This window comes from Gastrolobium bilobum, unplaced genomic scaffold (assembly GCF_033153095.1).
Source record: "Gastrolobium bilobum isolate Gb01-03AN ecotype WA unplaced genomic scaffold, APGP_CSIRO_Gbil_v1 utg17648, whole genome shotgun sequence".
Taxonomy (NCBI): Eukaryota; Viridiplantae; Streptophyta; class Magnoliopsida; order Fabales; family Fabaceae; genus Gastrolobium; species Gastrolobium bilobum.
The window spans coordinates 290433-313151 of NW_026898409.1; the positions used below are offsets into that span (position 1 = coordinate 290433).

General features: G+C 32.0%; 2 protein-coding genes and 1 pseudogene across 2 annotated transcripts; 2 read left to right on the forward strand and 1 right to left on the reverse strand.

Annotated features, from left to right (window-relative positions):
* Positions 1-922: 922 nt before the first annotated feature.
* Positions 923-5846, forward strand: LOC133315883 (AT-hook motif nuclear-localized protein 9-like). Its single transcript, XM_061517561.1, has 6 exons — positions 923-1226; positions 2141-2648; positions 3766-3833; positions 4502-4633; positions 4959-5120; positions 5288-5846. The coding sequence occupies exons 2-6, from the start codon at positions 2231-2233 to the stop codon at positions 5525-5527; spliced, it is 1020 nt and encodes a 339-aa protein (XP_061373545.1). The 5' UTR covers positions 923-1226; positions 2141-2230; the 3' UTR covers positions 5528-5846.
* A 2901-nt stretch (positions 5847-8747) lies between these two features.
* Positions 8748-16620, forward strand: LOC133315899 (uncharacterized; annotated as a pseudogene).
* A 1813-nt stretch (positions 16621-18433) lies between these two features.
* On the reverse strand, positions 18434-21430 carry LOC133315891 (FT-interacting protein 3-like). The gene has a single exon (XM_061517576.1). The coding sequence runs from the start codon at positions 21428-21430 to the stop codon at positions 18434-18436; it is 2997 nt and encodes a 998-aa protein (XP_061373560.1).
* Positions 21431-22719: the final 1289 nt, after the last annotated feature.

The window sequence follows — 22719 nt, forward strand, 5'->3', positions numbered from 1 at the left end:
TTCCCCGATCATAACCCAAAATCTTCTAAACTCAAGACCCATCAATTAAATCCAAGAAAAAATCTAGTCACATCTCTTCAATAAAATTTTATCTGTGTAGAGCTTCATATCTCATTACCCAAAAAAAACTATATTATCATTTCCTATGCTTTTGTATTTCAAAAAAAAAAAAAAACTTACAAAGTCAATATATACAAAAGATATTATTTGCACAATAATTATGAAACAAAGTTTAGGATTTTCGAAAAACCAAAAATCGATCCATCCAAACTAAATTTTTTTGGATTGGAACAGATCAGATTTGAAAAAAATCCAAACCGAATGGATGATTACATGATCAAACCGAAGAGATTGAATTAGATGATTTTTGCTTCCAAAACTGATCAATCCAAACCGCGAACACTTATAGTTTTTATCATTATAATTTTTTAATTTTTCAACCTAAAATAACATCATTTTGGGAGTGAATAAAAATAAATTATTTGTATTCACTATACAAACATTAAACCCATAAACTAATTCATATCTATTTTAAATATTGTAAATTGAATAGTAAAGATTATAAATCAAATAATAAAGATCAAATATTTAATTGGCAATTATAAAAAAAAAAATCAAATTCTCCGTTTTTTTTTTTGGATATATCAAATTAAAGGTTTAAAACAAGATAAAAATATTGATTATTCATTGATTTCCAATCCAATATCTTTTTTTTTTGTGGATAAATTTCCGATTCCAATATCTGAAACAATGAAGAAAGAGCTTTTTTCTGTTGAAGATTTGTTTGTTTGTGTCGTGAAAGCGGGGTACAGCAATAAGCTAGCTCAATAGGAGAGAGAAATCTAAGACCCTCCCTTCAGCCCTAGAAATCTTTGCATTACGATAAGGACTTGTGCACACTGCACACACACACAAACCGAGAGAGAGAGAGACACACACACATGACACAACAAAACACTATTCAATAATATCTTGTTTTTGTTTTTCCTTTTTTCTCATTCTGTAGTTAATGTTGTTGTTGTTCTCCTTTCTGTCTTTCTTTGCACTCAATCTTCACTTTCACCCCTCTCTCTCTCTCTCTCTCCTCTGTGCACTTCTGTCACCCACCACTCTTTAATTTCCCTCAGGAAAAACTGTTGAACGTTTTTTCAAAACTCTCACTAGCTTCCAGTTCATAACTCTGTGCACCATCACCACACCACTCTTTTGATTCTCTCTCCTCAGATGTTAGTAATTATTACCTTTTGCTGTTTCTTCTCTCTCCACTTTGTAATGAAAATTCATTATGCATTCGTAGCATTATCATTTTCTTATAATTGGGTTGTGAAATCTTTTCTAGTCTTAGCCTAATTTTCCAAGGTTGTAACTTTCTATATGATATTTTTTTGAGATTTTTGTAGTGTGGCATTCTGTGTGCTCTTTACTTGAATTTGAAACTGGGTTTAAAGAATCTTGTAATATTGGTTCTTCTTTAAAAAAAAATAAAAAAATTCTTCTTGAATTTTTGATTTTCTGGGTGTTGGCATAGAGAGTGAGTTTTTGTTCATATGGGTGTTTGAGGTTGCCTTGGAATTTGCTTGGTGTTTAAGGTTTTATTATGGGTTGGTGAGAGAGTGAACCTGTAACAGTTCACCTGGTCTTTATCTTCAATGTGAAGCCTTTATGTTGTTTCTATGTAGTTTGGTAAGCTGTAAACTAGCTTCTCTTTTTGTCTTCTCCTTAATATTGGTCTTGTGACTGTTTCCCTTGTTTGTTTGGATTGCATTCTAGCTAGACTTTCCATCATTTTCATTGATCTATCTTCTATTTTATGCTTGTCTTCTGCATGTTTGGGTACCTTTCAGTATTGGGTCCTTTTCTTTTCCTTTTGTTCTGCACATATAGATATCAGATGTTCATATGTATATATCAATAGGGTGCCTTCTTTTGAGAAACTTTATCTGTGTAAAGCTTCAATTTCTGATTTGAAGGACTTATGGTTGTTCATCTCAGACTACAGTTATCGATGATATAATTTATAAGCACTTATTAACACACTTGTTGGTGACTGCACATTAGATTTCATTGATTTTATGGTTTTTCTGACTTGTGCATTTTTTCTTTTCCCACAAAATTTGTCATTGACTGTATTTGAGAACAGAACTAGGTGGTGAACTTTGGCGAACTGAATATTGAGGGGTCAAAGTTTCTTGTGAAAGTGAAAGATTCTGAAGGAACTTAAAGTAAATGCATGGATCGTGGGGATCAAATTGCATTATCTGGGTCTGCATCTTACTATATGCACAGAGGAATACCTGGTTCTGGAACTCAACCTGAATTACACAACTCACCTGGTATCCGTCCACTGTCTAATCCCAATGTACCATTTCAATCAAGCATTGGGGGTAGTACCATTGGATCCACATTACCATTAGAATCTTCAGGAATTTCATCTCAATGTGTCAATGTTGGTGCTTCTTCTGGGGCTGCAACTGGTGAAGCTGTCAAAAGGAAGAGAGGAAGGCCTAGAAAATATGGTCCTGATGGAGCTGTGTCATTGACATTGACTCCAACACCAGCTAGTCATCATGGAACCATGACTCAAAGCCCAAAACGTGGTAGAGGGCGCCCTCCTGGTTCTGGGAAGAAACAGCAATTGGCTTCTCTTGGTAATTCTCTATTACAGTTTTTTATTTTGTTGTGTGTTAAATAAAAGTAAATTAATCATAATTTGAAGTTGAGATGTCAAGTCTTTTTTAGTTGTATATTTTCTGTTTTTTGAGTTAAGGTTTGTTTATTCATTTTTTTTAATATCAGTCAGGATGAACTGAATTAACAATGATTTTTTTATTACAATATAATTTAGTGTAAGTTATTAAGTTCTTTGTTCTTAAAATTTTGCTGATTACAAGGTAGATGGGTTGTGAGCAGAAGTGGTTGAGCTGTCAAAAGTTTTGATTTATTGAGATTAGTATATCAATACAAATTATTCTTGAATTTTTCTATGAAACTCTGGACTGTTGAAATGCTTGATTGCTTTGGCCGTTACATCACTTGTCTTTTTCTTTATTTTTCTAAGATTGACATAAATTTTATAATTTAGATATTACGACTATCATGTGGAAACGCTCGTCTGTCTCCAAGCAATACCATTATTTATTATTTTTTCTGTTAGATAATAGTTGACAATTTATAGCTGTAGAGTAATCTCATTAAGTAAAAACTTTTGATCGTACCCCAGATAGAGATACATGTATTTATTGGGATGTATGCACAATCAAAAGTTTTGGTTTAGTGTATAGGTATAACTTAATACTTATGTATTATTTTGTCTATGAGATAACAATTGACAATTTGTACCTACACACCAATCTCAAAAAATTAAAGCTTTTGATAGTACCCCAGATAGAGATTCATCTTTCTATTGGGTTGTGTGTAGAAGTGGTTGAGCTCTCAAGAAGCACAATCAAAAGTGATTTATTGAGATAATAATTGACAATTTATACTTACACATTAATCTCAACAAATCAGAAATTTAATCATGCAACTGAGAATTCCACTCTTTTATTTTTGTTGACCTTTGCATCTAGCTAATATACAGGCAAAGAAATTAGCAAATTTCATTATCTGCACTCTCTAAACTATTCAAATGTCTGCTACAAGGACCAGCTTGGTTCTGTCTTTAAAGGCTGATTCACCCTAGGGGATTAATTTATATTAAGTTGGTTTAAATATATATTATATATATATATTTTTCTGTTTGATATTTTTAGTGGTTATTGCCAGGTGAATTGATGTCTGGTTCAGCTGGGATGGGTTTCACTCCTCATATCATCACCATTGCAGTTGGAGAAGTATGCCACAGATTTTTTGGAATTTGTATCAATCTTTCTGTTTTCTTAGTATATATTTAAAATTTTAACTTCAGAAGAACTTTAGTATTTCTGTTCTCTTATTTAGATGAAAGTCTAAGTAAAACAACCATTGATTTGTTCTGGCAACCAAAAAATGTGGGATCTTTGGGCTGAGAAAGGAGGCACTATGTTGAATTGGTCTCTTGACTTAATGATAAAAATATTAGTATTAATGTACCAAAAAGAAAAAGAAAACTAGTATTATCAAATTGTAAATAGATGTTGATATCATTTGTACTATTTTCTCTTTAAAAGGAAAAAGTTGACTTAGTAAAGCCAAAACCAAGTATCATGATTGATGTCTACGATAGTAAATAAGATAATAATGTGGGAAGGCATAAAGTTGTCAAATTCACCTTTTGTCTATCATCTATTTTTTGGATGAAGAGTTGCTTTATTTTTTGTGGAACCATCAAATGATATGATATATGATACTTGCCCTGAAAATGATTTCATTCGAGACATATTATTGTGCTCCAGGGACTCTTTGATGTTTCTTTTAGTGATTTTAAGTGATCATCCTTTTCAATTTGTACCATATGTTCTGCCATTTGTGTTAAGTATTTAAGAAATACTCAATTGAAAATTGTTCTTTTTCTTCTGTATAGGACATTGCAACAAAAATTATGGCATTTTCGCAGCAGGGGCCTAGAGCTATATGTATTTTGTCAGCCAATGGGGCTGTCTCCACTGTGACACTTCGTCAGCCTTCAACTTCAGGTGGCACTGTCACATATGAGGTTTGGAACTTTCTTAGCGTTATATACATTTACCTTTGGATACTTATAAACAATTACATGGTTTAAATACTTACACTCATATAATCAAACGGCTATCTTTTATGGAGATATACTATAATTGATTGGTTGCAAGGATTCTTTTTTATTTTTTATTTTGGGTGAAAGCCTTGCCTTAAGAATTCTATTCATGCATGGAAGATAAAATTATCATTATTTTATCATGGTTTCTTCTTCTTGTTCTTCCTATCCGTCATAACTCTCTTTATCATGTTAAAGTTATTTTATTTAGTTATGGATAATTATTGGTGGACTTTGGTCTTAATAGGGACGTTTTGAGATCCTATGCCTGTCAGGCTCTTACTTGCTCGCTGATAACGGCGGCTCCCGCAACCGAACTGGTGGATTAAGTGTTTCCCTTGCAAGTCCTGATGGTCGTGTCATCGGTGGAGGAGTTGGTGGAGTGCTTATTGCAGCAAGTCAAATTCAGGTAATAGCATTTCTTACTGCTGCCAGGATATTATATCTTGAAAAATCATCATCCTCACATCAACATCACCAACTTATTTAATTTTGAAAGTTTTTCATGGTTATGCATCCACCCCAAACCCCTAGTTTTATTTTGGATGGCTAGATTTTTATCAGTTATGACTGTAGGTGATAGTTGGGAGCTTTCTATGGGGCGGATCAAAGACCAAGAACAAGAAAAAGGAAGGTTCAGAAGGTGCAGAAGTTGCTTTAGAGTCAGATCATCAGGAAGTTCATAATCCAGTTGCAGTGAATAGCATTTCCCCAAATCAAAATCTTACTCCAACCTCATCACTAAGTCCTTGGCCGGCATCGCGTCCGTTGGATATGCGTAATTCCCATATTGACATTGATTTAATGCGGGGGTGACAATTCATTTAGCATAAGCTAGTACTGGGTATATACATATATATATATATTTCAGATTTATGGTCACTCATCTAATTTTCCTCTAGTAGTAATGGCAGAATGGGAAGTTACCAAGTACCAACAACAGAGTAGAAGCAAGCTGACTTTTGGAATTTGGTAAAATGTCACCTATCCTTCCACCCATGATTGACTTTAGGGTTGTACTCATATTTTTGTAGCTGTGAGGAATTTTAATTTGAAGATTTGGTGTCCTTCATTAAATACTGTTTATATCCTATTTGAAAGTAATTGACATTGGGCTATAGATGTTTTATGGTTTAGGGGCATAGATTATGTGATATAAATCTCGTGATTTTTTGTCATTGAATTGTTTCCTGAAATGCAATGACAAAGGGGTGCATGAAGATTTACTCGTGAGAATATATTATAGGAAGTGTTATTTGAATGGCTTAAAACTTTGTAGGCCTCAACCTCCTATTGAAATTTGGTTTTTTATAGTGTCTATTGACACCATTGGCCTTATTTAATCATTGTAGGTAACTTGGCTGAAATATAACTTTGTTCTTAGGTTTTGGCCCCAAGAGTAATTTGCTTCCATTGGAAGAAATAGCATGTAAATTTCATATCCTCAATAATGCTCGCATTATCTCGTAACAAAAATTAACTGAAATATTTAGTGTTACGCGTAAAGGATGAAACATGAAACATAACGGTTGCATTACAGCATGATGTCCACCTTCAACTTTCATATAGAATGAAATGGAAGATATTGATAGAAAAGCAAGCATATGACCATGTAAACCATGTAATTTCGAACTCCCCAGTTCCTCTTAACAACCTGAGGCACTAAGCAACAAGGTCATTATGGCATGTACGGGTGGTGGTATTCGGGTTGGTGGGATTTTAACACGTATATGAATATCCTTAACATGAATTTAATATAAATAGCTATTTGTGTCATAAAATTTGATATTAAAAATTACTTGTTTGTTACGTGAGTTGACATAATATAAATAATTTTTAAATTTTACTTTTGAAATGAATATTACTTAAATAAACTCAAATTATTGAATAAAAAAAAAAAGTGGGGTAAATATGTAATTATATAACTTTAATTTAAATAGATCAATTGTGGGTAGACTCGAATACTATACAAATTTGGAATATTCTTTGACACAAACGTGATACAAAATTTTCATATTATTTTTTTTGGCTGTCATAGAACATAAATACGGATTGACATGAATACAAAAATTTCGTGTCATGTTTTCATATCGATGTTAAAAATTATCATCCCTAATGGCATCGATGTTGATAAAAGATAGACATTCGTAACTAAATGATAGAATTTATTTATTTATTGTTTCTCTTTTAAATTATTTCCCTTAAAATCATGGCTTGGAAAACACGCCTAAGAGTTCAAACCTTTATTTTTTGGTGAAAACCAACAATCACCTTTAAAAGGAAGAATGATTTTTATCAATACCACCTCTTTCTATCTGTGTTACCTAAAATCTCCCGTGGCTTTGTTGTTCTACTGGGTGCCGAACTACAATTGTTGATTTGTTGTTGTCAAATTTTAACCATAGGATAGTTGGTTTGGTTTCTAGTGACGTGGTGTTTGTCTGAACTCTGAATTTGCACGTGACACTACTGTCCAGTTGCTTTCCTAGTACTAGATGAATGTTATGTTTCATGCGATGAGTTTTGTGTGTGACTTATGCAAGAAAGTGATCATTGAAACATCCAACAAGTGTTCAATTTCAATACTCGAGACCAGTGGTTCATGGAAAATAATTGACAACTATGCAGTATACAATACTAGTATGATCATCCATCAACATCATTGGTGGTCAGTGACCGTATAGTTGTTAATTATTTTCCATGAACCACTGGAAATATGTAAACTAATGCTGTTAATATGTAAACTCTAATTCTGATCTTGCATAACTAGCATTTTTGTTGTTGTTGTTCAGAGTTAGATTAATGATTTGGTCTATATAATTTCTTAAAATATAAGTAAGTCCATATAGTTTAAAATCATTTTAAAGAGTTGCCATATTTTTCAAACAATACAAAATGATCCTTATTAGTTAGAATTGTTCCCTATTTTAGAGTGAAATTTTTGGAACTTAATAGGGTCATTTTTTGTATAAGAAAAAAAAGGGGGGGGGGGGGGGGGGGGGTTCATTTTGCACTGTTTGGAAATTATGGAGACCTTTTTAAAGAACTTTGAATTGAAGGGAGTAAATTACATTTGGAGTGAATCTATAAACACCATTCTAGAGGATGTTTCACACTTTTGAAGGAGCATTGAGACTTGATCTGACCCATACTAAGTGATATGAAGGGTTTAGTCCAATAATAATTAAGAAAACCCAGAGATAAATTTAGTTGATAAGGAAACACGTAGGTAACACGTATACACAATTCCGGAAATGCAGAACTAGACTTGTTTGAAAGTATATAATTGGTTGAGCAGGTAGAAAGTGAGGGAATGATATGTCATAATCATGTAAACCCGGAGGCGTTTGGTATGCGGTATTTTTCAAGATTCCTGAAAAATTAAATTTTTTTAAATTTTTAATTTTCAGATATTATCGTAAACTGAATGTAAAAATCATACTTCTGAAAATTGAGATTCGCAGATAAAAAAAAATTTCTCCTCTACCAAATGCCCTGAGGCAGCACAACGACCTAACCCAAAGCAGACCCAAGATGCTAGTCAGAAAAGATACTAATTCATTTGGTTCAATTTGTTATTTTCATTTGTGAAACCAAACTAAATTATATATATGACAATAATGAGAGGAATATAGTATTAGAAATGAGAAGATTATATTTATAACTTATTTTCGTTTACAACTTCTTACAACCATATCTTAACCGTTGATTTCCGTCAATCAACGGTCAAAATTTTCGTAAATAAAATTTATTAATTAATTATTTGAGTGTAACATATGCTTAGTGAAACTTAATTTTATTTGATTGGCAAAATAATCAAAACTCCTAATGCATAATTAATACTTTTCATTGGTATCTGACAAACCTTTATACTACAATGTCATACCAAACAATTGGAATTTAAAGGAAAAACAAACTTGTTAGAATGTCTTATTTGATATAAGGGTTATGCCATTTGAGCTTGATAACTCTATAAATACCCTGCTAACTATACTCTAATGCATATATCATCATTGAGAGATTAAAGAAAGAGAATATGGGGATCAAGATTTGTTCTAATTATCTTCAAACCATTCTCTTTCTTCTAATTCTTGTAGCAAGCTTCTTGCTGAGCATAGAAGCTGCTACCTGCAGACCTAGTGGAAAGATAAGGGGTGAAAAATCTCCTAGAGGACAATGCAGTGAGTGCTGCATACAAGGGAAACTTTACACCACATACAAGTGTTCCCCAAATGTGTCTCATCGCACAAAGGCAATCCTAACACTGAATAGCTTTGAAAAGGGTGGTGATGGAGGTGCACCATCAGAATGTGACAACAAGTATCACTCAGACAACACCCCTGTTGTAGCATTGTAAACTGGATAGTTCAACAATATGAAGAGGTGCTTTAGCAAAATTACCATCTATCCTAATGGAAGAAGTGTCATTGCCACGGTCGTTGATGAGTGTGTGACTCCACAAAAGGGTGTGACAAGGAACATAATTACCAGCCCCCTTGTTTGAACAATGTTGTTGATGCCTCAAAAGCTGTTTGGGAAGCTTTGGAAGTTCCAGAAAGTGATTGGGGTCAATTAGACATTTATTGGTCCAATGTTTGATTCACTCATATGTGACATGAGGTTATCCGAGACAACTCAATCATTCCTAGATAAATCAACGATTATGGAGAGCATATTAGAATATAAAGTAAGGAAATATCACCGTAAATTTGTCTAAAAATAATTGATATCGTCTCACATAATCTAATATCACATGAGAGAATCCAATTCCCACAAATAAAAAAGCTTTGCCCCTTTCTTTCCTTTCCCTTTCTTGTAGCTTAATAAGGATGTGATCATACTTCAGGGTCACGGATGGGAAGACTATTACTTGTAAAAGGGAGAACTCCAAACCTCTCACGTAAGAAGTAGTGAATCTTATTTCGATTCATTGAATTGGTTGAGTTAACTCCCTTTGGCTCAATTTAGTCTAATGCATGCTTGATGTTTAAATTAATTAATGGATCTTTGTTGTTATGCATCTTTAATATCTCTAAATAATTTATATTTTATGTTCTTAAATAAAGCACACAAATGCATTTGTAATTTTTTAAAGTTGAAAAAAGATATTGATATTAATAAGCACATAAAGCTTCTCTAACGTTCCGGGTGTTTGGTATGGGTATTTGGTATGAAATGATAAGAAAGTTGGATGAAAAATATTTATTTACTATGTTTGGTATGGGTATTGTGAACAAAATGCCAGCAATTTTTTCCCTCAGTATTTTTCTTTTCAACTACACAAAGGCAAAAGATTATACCACTCAACCTTTGGTATTTTTTTTGCCCATGGTCTTGGATTCTGAATATAATATGTTGAGTCAAAAATACCCTTGCGTTATATGACATTGAAAACATGTGTAAAGAGATTGCCCATGGTCTTTGGTATTTTGGTAATTTTAATTCACATTCCCATCAATATTTTTTTTTTTTTATAACAATTCCCATCAATATTTTACCATCAAACAAACATAACATCAGCAGAATTAATTCAATTTTTTGGACAAAATTTTGGCCAACCAAACGTTTTTTTCGTAACTTATCCATTATTATAAAATTTTTTTTACCAAATCTTCAACAATCTTTTTTCTCGATAAATTTTTTTTTTCTATACCAAACGCCCTAAGTGAAAATGTTAAATCTCGATAGTTGATACACGTGCTTTGCATGTGACTCTCTTTTTAGAGTTTGTCAACTCTCTTTTAATGATGAAAAAATGGAGGCAAGATCTATGAGTAGGTTTGTATTAACCAAAATGCAGCTCTGGATTTTGGAAACTATATAGTTTTATAGGGGACAAACAGTAACACTCTAATAGTAAGGGCATGTTTGGTACATAGTATAGGATAAGGCCTGATAGTATAAGACCTAATAGTATAAGACGTGAATATATAAGACCTGATTGAATTTTAATACTATCCAGTGTTTGACACGGTATTGTATAAAATAATATATTGTATAAGATAATATCTAGTATTTAGTAATGCACTGTATAATACTATATAGGATAAAAATATCCTTTAATAAAAAATTTATATAATTCTTCAAAAAACGTCATATGATATTAATTTTTATAAAAATTTATTTGTCAGTGTGTCCAAAACAAATTAATTTTTATAAAAATAAAAATATTCAATATTTTAAAAATTAATATATTGAAAAATTAATTTTTATTTTAATATATTAATATTAAAATAATATATTAATTTTTAAGAATTACACTGGTCAAAGATGTTAATACACTAATCTCTTATCAGGCTTTATCCCTTTCCCTTAGGCCGAATTAAGTTATACATCATTTTGATGTATTAAGGAATTCTGTTGTATAAGCTTATACTATACGATGGTCACACTAAACAACTAAAAATATCATAACGTATAATATAAACTTATAGTATCATGCCTTATAGGTCACACAGGCCTAAGTGAATTCCCCATACGAAACTGTTTCAAGGACCTATTTTGGACCAGCAGCCAAGGTCTGTTGTGGACCAACCGCCAGTAGCGTTGTTCATTGAGGCCCATCTCAAGCCTATATTGTTACATCCATTTTTCCCTTTCACAGACGTATCTCGTGTTCACATGAGTACAAGGCCCTTATGCCATGTGGGTCTCACCTGACATAGTTGTTGGGAGAGAATTAGGGTGTGTTTGATTTATGTTTAATTTCTTTTGTTTTTAAAATTATTTTGTAAAATAGTTAATGAAAAATGTATTTTCTATATATATTTTCTAAAATTTAAAAGTCAAAATACAAAACAAAAATAAATTAGATATGTTTTATAAATTTGAGTATAAAAATAAAAAAAATAGTTACAATTTTTAATTTTTTTTTTCAAAACAAGTCTTGCCAAACAATTTTTTTATGTTCTGAAAGTAAAAAAATTATTCAAAACAGATTTCAAACACGCCCTTAATTATGGGTTCCTAATAATTCTGACATAACCTTGACTCTGAAGAATGATAAGAAGAAACAATGGCGGACCAATTTTTTTTTTTTTTATGATGGGAGCGAAAATAAAATACTAAAGTTCTAAGTGTTATTAAAAATAGAGACAAGATTATTTGACACCTTATTCGATATTATGTTGATCTAATGACTCTGATTTGTAAGCATGTGACATCGTTGATAAGCATTAACTAATGGCTCTCAGATAAGATGTCAAACATTTTGTTTGACACCGATGTCAAAGTTATAGTGGTGTTTGCAGTCTGGATTGAATCGATTTTGAAGCAAAAATTATCCGATCTAATTCCTTCGATTTAATCATCCATAAGGTTTGTTTGTTTTTTTTAAATCTAATCCAATCCAATCCAATTTTATTTGATTTGGATTGGATCAATTTTTAATTTTTTGAAAAGTCTAAAATTTCAGTCATGCAAATCACTAGATATATCAAAATAAAGCCATTCGAATTTATAAATCACTAGAAAATTCAAGTCTTCAAACTAAAACAAGTCTTAAAACTCATGAAGAGTTAAAATAGATTAATAGTTAATAAAATACTAAAACAAGATATTTTGCGATCAATAACATCCAAGATTTTAAGTATACAAAACAACAAGATTCTAAGTCACTATTTTTTGAAAATAATAAATACATAATACATTGGATCGATTTGGATTGAATCGATTTTCACTAATCAAACTGAAAACCGATCCAATCCAATTAAAATATACGGGTTTTTTTTTTCGATTTTCGGTAAATTCAATAATCAATTTTTCAAATCGATCAATACGGTTTGAATCGATTTATATTGGTTGATGAATACTCCTTAAAAATAATAGGATTGACTAATTACTACAAATATTTCTTTTAGAGAGGGGATAACTATTAGCATTCATAATCTATTATTATTAAACAATAATAATAATAATAATAATAAAACTTAGGAAGAGACGACCACAAATATTCGCCCCTCCCTTCGGTCGGCTAGTGAGAAGGAGAAACCACTCTTTCTTCTCCATCCTTTTGATTCCTTATATAAGCAACATCTTCACATGAGAGAGGAAATCTTAAAATCTCTAGATAACCCGTGTCATTACTTGACCTCACCATTGTCATAAACACACACATTCCCTTTAGAACTTAGCTCTTTACTAGGTGCATGTTTGAATATTTTATTTTTTAAGTTAGAAGTTACTTATAAGTATAAGTTAAGTCAAATAAGTTTTAAAAAAAATTCTTATAATAAAAAGCTCTCTATTTTACAACGAAGAAAAAAGTTAAAAAATTTTAGGAGAAATTTTTTTTAAGCTCTTATCTGCTTTTCTTGAATTACGTGATTTTTTTTAAAACGAAGAGCTATAAAGATAGAGAGAGATAATTTTCTTAAAATATGTGTTTTAAGTAACTTTTAAGCTAAAAAATTTATGTAATTACCAAACAGTTTTTAACTTTTTTTTTAAATTTTTTTTTTTTTGTAACTTTAGTTTAGAAGTAATTTCTAACTTAAAAAAAAAATCCAAAAAGACTCTAAGTTAGAGCATATTGAGATTCCCATTAAAGTTTTGATTCCTTCCTACTAATCAAAGAAGTATTCTCCACTAGGGAAACATTCACCAATCCACACTAATTAGTATCTTTGTCATCCTTAAACAGAACAGAAACAAATATTAAAAAGTAAAAGAAAAGAAAACAAAAAGTCCATTAATAATATGAATTTGAATTAGTATGTTCATGATAAATACAATAAGATGAGAAATGTTATACTTATGACTTATTTTTATTTACAATTTTTTACAACCATAATTTTAACTGTTGATTTCTGCCAATCAACGGTTATCAATTATTGTGAATTAATAATTAATTAATTAATTTAATTTACAAAAATAATAACCGTTGATGCGAAAATCAACGGTTAAGATTATGATTGTAAAAGATTGTAAACAAAAATAAGTTGTAAGTATAACCTCCCTCTAATGAGATTCAAAAGGAAAAATTTATCCCTTTATATATAATTATATTGAAATGTACATAAGCTTGAAGAAGATCGAGTATCACAAGACCGTCTGATACCAGGAGATAGTACTCGAACACTCACGTGGGTGATGAGTCCTACATATGCGATAAGACTTGTCCCATTTTTATTATACGAGCTATGGCAGATATCAACCATATTTTGCCTTTGGAATATTTTACTCCTCAAGCAACCTTTTTCCAGGACAGGTTTATTTGTTAACGAGATTGTTATATTTACAAATTTTTTGTTTACAAACTTTTATAAATTACATTACGTTCTTTCGGGAGAACACTAAGTTACACTACATATTTTCTTCCAGAGTAAATACTCATAGTGTAATTTGAAAAAAATTGTAAAAAAATTTTGTAAACGGATCCTCCCTTTGTTATGCATGCGAAATGCAAACATACGACCCCTTCTCCCAACACAACTTTATTGATTTTCAATTTTGATGTTTCTTTTTAGGGATTATTTCTCATGTTGTATGATATTTTTTTTTTATGGTTTTTTTTTTCTTTTTATATGACTCCACATAGAATTCATATAATTTTATGTCTGTATAAGAATTTTATTTCCTAAACGTGATAAACATTAATCCTTTCTTTCTATCATAAAGTTTAGTTTTTTATTTATTTCCCCGAGGATCTCCACAATCATAGTTGTGAACTATTTTTTTTACTGTAGTGGTTGTTGCTAGGTAAAGTGCACCCCGGAATGACAACGTCGTAATTCTAACTTTTTATGTAGGTAAAGTTTATCTGAAATCACCATTCATTTTTAAAGTTTTTTTATTATATAAAAAACAAAATTATTTTTTATATATAAAAATAATTTTATTTCTTATAACATTAAAAAATTTAAATCCTTCATTTTTATTGTAACCAACGTTAACATATAAATGTTATATTTATGGTTGAGTTTGAGTATATTATGGTATCATTTGATTATAAATATATATTACTTTATTTATTATTTAATACATTATATAAAATAAAATCATATTTTTTTTGGTAAGTAAATAAAATTATATTTAATCATATATAACTAATTCGACCACAGTTAAACTGATAACTTTTAATCGATGCTTTTACCAGCTTAATGACCAGTTCAATTTTAAAAGTAAAAAAAGAAAAGAAAAAGAAAGGTAAAATAATAATTTCCTCGCTCCACACCTTGATCTTTTTTGCCATTGTCATTTTATAGCTATAAAGCCAAAAAAATAAAAAATAAAAAATAAAAAATAAAAAATAAAAATGAATATTAAGTTAGAGGTTTCGCTCGAACAAGAAAACCAGAACATCCAAAAGTCAGTTTTTAATTTATTTATTTTTAATCAATTGCGTTTCGAGAGACTACTGTCTGGTATTAACGTCAATAACAATATCATCTATTCTCAAATAATGAAATTAAATTTTGATTTCGATGCAAACTTTAGTTAGAAAAAAAACATGTGCCTGCTAAATTTTATTTTGATAAGGAATACACAATTACTACTTTGCGACTTTGCCTTGTGTTGTTCACATTGCTAGCGTAAAAAATCCTGTCTTATTAACTCTATCAATGATTCTATCAACACTTTTGGCACCGTAGAACTGAAGGGGTTGTTGCTTTATTGCTAATAGAAAACATATTATAGTAACGAAGCTCGTATACTAGGAACTTACTATCATATTTATCTATGCAATATGCATGTCATTATCTTCATGGTTTCCAATCCTTTAAAAATACAAAAACAAAAATATAAATAAAGACAATGAGTATAAGACATATATAGAATGTAAAATAATAGAATCATTGACCGGAACACATAGGATATTCTTCTAGACAAATATAATCCTACAGAATCATCAACTTTGGAATCTCATTCACTGCCTGGTATCTTTCAAAGTAATCACATTACAAATTCTTTCCCAACTTGCTATTCTTACGCGAACATGAGAATAAAAATTCTTACGTCAAATCTTTTTTTTTTTTTTTTTTGGTAAAACTTATATCAAATCTTGATTATTGATTTGTTTACATATAACAGCTCACATATTTAATAAATTATATATAAATAGAGTTAATGGTCAATATTGAAAATATAATTTAGACTAGTGTAAAATGATTTAATTAACCCTATATATATATATATTTATACATATTTGGTGATATAAGATAATCTAACACTCCTACTTAGAATGATGTCATATTTTGTTCCTTTCATCCATGCCAAAACTAACTAGCAAAATTACTTAATAAAATAAATCAAAAGTCTTATATGATCGAAGCATTATATTATATATGTCTTTCAAGCTGTGTATATCTATATATACCAGCTAGCATAGGATTGGAGATATAATTGAAAGAAAAGATATGAAGATCCAAATATCTTCAAAATCTTTAATAGTTTTCTTTCTTCTTATAACAAGTTTGGTGAGTGTCCTCGCTGATACTTGCAAGCCTAGTGGCAAGATAAGGGGTAAGAAACCTCCTCAAGGACAATGCAGCCAAGATTGTTGCAAACAAGGGAAGATTTACACCACATACAAATGTTCCCCACATGTGTCTCAACGCACAAAGGCAATTCTAACACTCAATAGCTTTGAAAAGGGTGGTGGTGGAGGTGCACCATCAGAATGTGACAACAAGTTTCACTCAGACAACACCCCCGTTGTAGCATTATCAACAGGATGGTACAACAATGGAAATAGGTGCTTGAAGAAAATCACCATCTCTGCTAATGGAAGAAATGTCAAGGCCACGGTCGTTGATGAGTGTGACTCTACAAAAGGGTGTGACAAGGAACATGATTACCAACCTCCTTGTTTGAACAATGTTGTTGATGCCTCTAAAGCTGTTTGGGAGGCTTTGGAAGTGCCAAAAAGTGATTGGGGTCAATTAGACATTTTTTGGTCTGATGCTTGATAGGTAATGTTCTTGTTGCACATTAAAAATTTGTTATAATTTTAAACTATTCTTTTTCTTTCACATAGGAATTGATTATTTTCTTGTGTAGGGAAATTCCAGTATAAGACTTACGAAATTGCAAGGGTTTTTGCAAAAAGGCGATTTCCTATATTCGAACCTATAACCTTTTAGTTACAAGGAACATCCTTACTGTTGCTCCAAGACTCGCTGTTGTTTGTGTTCATGACCAAGTTATAAATTAAATGTCTTTCTTTCAAATTGTAATTGTTATAAAAAGTATGAATAAATGTTTGCTTCTTGGTTGAATTGTTTTCATTGTGGTTATATTTTTCTAGAGGGTGCAATAAGGAGGTAAATTCCCTAGCGCATCATGCTGAATTTTGTTATTTTAGTGTTTGGGTAGAGGACCCCTTGTAGTTTGATTGCTACTTTGTTAATTTCTTTTTAGGTTGAATGGCTTCTTTATTAATTTCTAACCTTCGATTTGAATAAATATGAATTTAATCTAACAAAAAGTACGCATAAATGTTGGTGTAAATTTTGAAATCCCATACTCTTAATTAAGATATTAGCATGGTTATCACTTTTTTGCTAAAATGATTATTACTTTTTTAAGAGTGACAAATTAAATGTGAACTTATTTTCGTCACAGATACATTATATTATAATATGTACTAACATTTGGATAATCTTTATTTTTTTATTTTAATTATAAAATAAAAATGAACTATAAAGTTAAAAAGAAAAACTGTATTTACAAAAGTAGAAGTTAATGAGTTATAAAAAGTAGCTATAGTTGTAAAGTAAGGAGTATGTATAATTTTTGTTTCTTTTTCATATTTATGTCAATTAAATTAATTATTTTGAAAGAAAAAAAAATTAAATTTAATATAATATAATATTATTATATACAAAAAGGTTTCTGACAACATGCAAGAGACAAGGTATTACCATATTCATTTTTATCCAAAATTAACTTTTATAACTTTATTATTTATCATATGCAAATTCTTTCCTGATTTGATATAAGAACAGAACAAATACAAAATATGAAAGAAAGGCTTTATCTGTGCTTGCTTGCTTCAGCAAATTTAGAAGCCAAAGAGTTCAGGATTTATCTGTTAATTTTATATATAACATACCCATGCCAGTAGAGCTTGTTTAACACATCTACTAGTTAGGTTTCTTTAGTTGGAAACCTAGTACTTTGTTAAAGAAAATTGAAATCTGGCAAAATTTGTAATTGTAATGTGATTCTATTTTGAGTGCCCTCATGTTAATTAGCAAATAGGAAAAGTTAGGTTAGTAGTTCTTGAAAACTGAATGGTGAAAAATTTAGAAACAATTTTTCATATAATTTTGTGTATACAGTATCCTTCTCTAAATTTTATACAAAACAAATTGAGCCGAAGATCATTTTAGCAACCCCAAAAAAGATAAGATAACATATCCAAAAACAAGTGTTGCCTCAGCAATGTTAGTTCATTTTACTCAATTGGTAAAGTTGTGTAACATGCAAGTAGAGCACAAGTTCAAATCTCACAATGTACTTAATCAGTCCCTCAACTAGTTTTATTGCAGCATCTGATTCAATCCTACTATAGGAAAGTCGTGTAAACAGGAAAACTATGTTATAGTTTTCCACACAACATGTATATATATACATTTGCATCAAAGGTCAAGACTCAATAAACAAAGAAATCATGAGATAGTTCCAAGAACTTTATTATCACTGGCAAAAAAACTTAATGCTAGATTCAAATACAGGCAGCAGAGAAATTTTCAAGAAAACACAAAATAGAGTCTCCATTTACAGCATGCTATCTGTAAGAGAAGGCAACCTAAGGAAGAAATTAAGTGGTGCTGATGGTATCTTACTCCGAAAAGTTGGGTGCCTCATTATGTAAAATCCAGCTAGAACAATAGGAAACTGGAAGGGTGTCACATACAACACAATAGCAGCCACAATGCAGAATGCCATGAACAAGGCAGTGGCGTGAGGATCGCGCCAGTTCACAAGTGCTTGGAACCTCTCACCTTGAGTAGCTAAATCTCCAACAAGACCCTGAATCCTCATAGCAACAGTTCTTAACCGATCATACCTTAAACATACTGTATCATGGCTCTTTGTGGTAGGAAAAGTGTCAAATTCTTCATCAAGTTCATCTGGTGAAAGTCCATCTGGATAAGAGATTCTAGTGCTCATATGAGGAGGGTGTCTCAGGCGAAACCTCAAATTCCACATCCCTATTGCAAACATGTATAGAAGCATGGCTGGCATAATAACTCCAGGGAAACACACAAGCATGACAAAAAGAATGTGCACCACCAATGTTGTAAGAGGATGCTTCCATATGCAAACTTCCTCCAACCATCCTCCTAATGAGAGTAGTCCTGAAATCAATGTCATCAAACGGTAGAAGTTTGCTTTGCTACGTCTCATGCTCCAAAGATGAGAGTCTGTGTCAGACATGAACTCAACTACTTCCTTTCTAAGAGGGGGTTCTGCATTACCAAAACGAGCAGCAACAACATTAACAGCCTCTTGTCGCAGCCTTTCCTGTTTCCTTATATTAAGTGGCAATTTATAGTGCATTTTAGGCAATGGAGGCTTAAAATACATGCGCATCATGTCAACCATTGAGGAACATGAGAATCTAATGGCCAAGTGAAGTTCAGCCATCTTCTTGACGCCTGAAGGGTGGAGCATCAGTAACGGATAAGAATTCTTGTAAACACGGCCAGTTTCCAGTGTTGAAATCCGGATCCGAACTTTACCAAGTTTTAAATCATCATTACCATCTGAACCACCAAGCTGCACATTATCAAACACCCCCACAGTGAGAACTGTTGCTGGATCATAAACTTCCCAAGAGTATTGCTCATTGTATTTTGGTTTTACACTGTCAGCAATGGTTCGAGTGCGAATCCATTTTTGGCCATATTTTGCCACACAGTATGTATCTGATGTCCCTTTCCCCCCTCTGGTTTTCATTGGATGAAGTCCATTAATACTTAGAATGCCAAGTTCTAAGATACCAATTGGCTCCTTCCATAGTTGCCTTGATGTGGGTCTAAGATCACTACTATAATTATGATTTGACTCATCAAAAACATGGTAACCACCTTCTAGACAGACACTGAGGTGAATTGTACTAACCGGGTCATCATCATCCTTCCTTTCATCTTCAAGGGCATACCACCTAGTACGGATAACCTTATCATCAGCACGCTTGTAAACATTGGTCAAAGGAATAACAGCAATCCCAATAGTCTCAATATGGTCGGGATCAACGCGATTTTCAACTGAAACGATTAAAGGTTCTTCCAAGGGTTCAGCAGCAATAAACATAAGCTCCTGATCCCAACGCAGGTTCATGTTCCTTGACTGAACTGGTCTTGTCTTCAAAATCTGGTTACCAAGCTGTAACTTCACATATGCATCTGAGATTTGAATTTCACAATCCTCTGATAAATACAAGTCCTGTGCCTCAATCACTCTAACCTGTAAATACCATAATCTAGGCGAATGGTAAACTTTTGATCGAATCTGAGCATAGGCAGATGAAGAGCTTATACCAAGAGAGGGTGCATCAGAATGCCAAGCATCCGGAAAAGCTTCATCAGCTTGTGTACCAAACCATACAGCAAGCATCAACTCCCCTTTTTTCTTGTCCCAACACTTGTCAATCCGATACCATTCAGGAGCCAATGGACTATTAGGTGGAATCCGTGTGGGAACTTCATGGAGATCAAACTTTACAGTTCCAACAATGTCATCTTTTATCATCGTACGCTTGTCTCTGAGCCGAACTTGAAGCTTAGTTGACTGCAGATCATCCCTTGCAAAGGCAAAAACCTGATGCCATTCAGGGTCCAGAGTTTTCTCCCAGTGAAAGGTAGCTCCTTCGAAGTTTCCAACCTTTACTTGCACATAAGGATCAATGCCTCCAATCAAAATATTTGATGGAAGATCACGAGCTTTTACAACTCGTACAAAAAGGTAGTGCATTGGTTCAACAAGGTCATAGGTGCTGGCTAGCTTATTCCCATGAATAAATCGTGTCACTCCAAGAAAAGAGCTTATCTCTTTGAGTGCACGATCCTTTAAAGGCAATGAACCTGCGTATCCTCCTCCTACAACTTTTGGAGGAGCCAGACCAGATTTCACCTCATGCATCCCAGAGTTTATAGTAGGATTTTCACCTGTTGGAGGAGATGATGGTTGTTCTTCTCCTTCTTCTTGATCTGAATTAGGAACATTATGATATTTTTGCCTAAACTGATTTCTCTTACGAGAAAACATGTTCAGGATTGAGCTTGTCAATGTTGCATCATGGGTTGAGAATTGATCTGAATCAATAGAGGGTTCGCGGAACAGGTTGTTTGGAGATCTTAGAGAAGGGTCATCAGTAACAAATACCTTCAAACCAAGCTCACCACTAACCCGGAAAGGCGAAAAAAAGAATCTCCTTTCTAGAGGGTAGTGCAAAGCAACAGCATCAGGATATGGGACAAATGAGGTTCTGGTGAGACAGACCTTACCAAGGAAGACTCTGGAACTGTTGCTTTTCTTATAGTGGTAGACAAAAGCACTAAGAGTGAGATCATGTAATAAGCTTGGATCAGTAATGTTGAAGTAAAATTTCTCATTCCAAACAGGATTCAGATCTTTATCTTTAGTTGTTGTCCGAAATTTCTGACGATCAAAGCGAAGTTCCACAAAAGGATCAGATGAGTCCTCCCCATCTTTGGCCATAAGCTCATGAGCATCCAAAACCTCCACAGCTAGCTTAATACTGCTCATTGCGAATATACCTGAAAATGAAAGAAATAAATAGAGTTCAAGATTATTATTATAGTATCTGATGTAAAATTCAATAGCCTTATATAATATATATGTATCTTCCTGCCTCTGTCCCTCTGTTAAATGATGAATGTAAATCTAATCTATTGGCACTACAAAACTTTTTATATTACCATTATCAATAAACAAAAAAATCATTGTAGTTTTTGAAATTTGTAAAACTCTCTATACTGTCAGTGGATGAAAATTAAGTCCTTGAATAGTAAGAGTTTACCCTTAATCCAGCAATTTGTTTATGGTTTTCATTAATATTCAAAGATGCATTCTAGCAATAGTATAACAATTCAGTGAAACATCCAAGTTCCAAAATCTCATTCTGTTGGCAGACAAATTTTGAAAAGGCAACACACCAGATGGAGATGTAACTGACTATAACATCACCACATTGAGCAAGCACAACCTCTCTTATAAACCTTTGAGTTCCTATCATAATATCTAAGCAAATAGTTTGGAAGTTCCCCTAACAAATAAACATGTATTTACTTAAGATATTCTCATTAATTGATTTACAAAAAAAAAAAAGGCTTGAAATTTTAAAATTAATTATTTTCTATTTTCTAATACTAAAATTGAACAAGGAGATCATTATAAAATGAATTCTTGCTAAATACATAAATAAGTGTGCATGTGAGTGTAGGTGCATAAAAAACAAAGCAACAGAGTTATAAATTTTTAATCAGTTAGTTCCTATCATAAATAAGATAAGGCAAGGTATGCTTCATGCAGATAAAGTGAAAAGAAAGAAGGAAAAAAAAAAGTGGGAGATGGGTATTATTATAGAAAGCAAGTAATTCATAAAGCTCAAAGCAAAAAACAGGAAGATTCAAAAGTTTCAATCTACCACTCCCACATTTGTCTTCTCAATGATCAAAAAGCAAGACAAGAATAAAAAGAAGCCTTGCATACTTTCTACTCTACACACAGAAAATAAAAGAATATAAAATCATAGAATAGGATAAAAAAAATAAAAAATGGGTTCCTTGTATCACAGTACAAGGATTGTGTGATGAGAATCTTCAGATACTCTGAAGAAAAGAAAAATCTGCTACTGCATAGCCAATATTCCAACCCCATTACCCGTTTTAAACAAAAAATTTAAGCTTTTAAGACTACAAAACCTCCAACAACAACAACAACAAAAATCCAGCTGCAAATTATCAAAATATTCCACACATAACAAAAAAAAAAAAAAACACATAGAAAAACAACAAAATAAGCTTGAAAGGAAG

What these genes read in the sequence shown, in the direction of transcription:
- LOC133315883 (XM_061517561.1), top strand. Translation starts at nt 2,231, where the DNA reads ATGGATCGTGGGGATCAAATTGCATTATCTGGGTCTGCATCTTACTAT. An exon ending in GTGGCACTGTCACATATGAG is followed by an intron (nt 4,634 to 4,958) that starts GTTTGGAACTTT and finishes TGGTCTTAATAG; the next exon opens with GGACGTTTTGAGATCCTATG. An exon ending in TTGCAGCAAGTCAAATTCAG is followed by an intron (nt 5,121 to 5,287) that starts GTAATAGCATTT and finishes TTATGACTGTAG; the next exon opens with GTGATAGTTGGGAGCTTTCT.
- LOC133315891 (XM_061517576.1), bottom strand. Translation starts at nt 21,430, where the DNA reads ATGAGCAGTATTAAGCTAGCTGTGGAGGTTTTGGATGCTCATGAGCTT.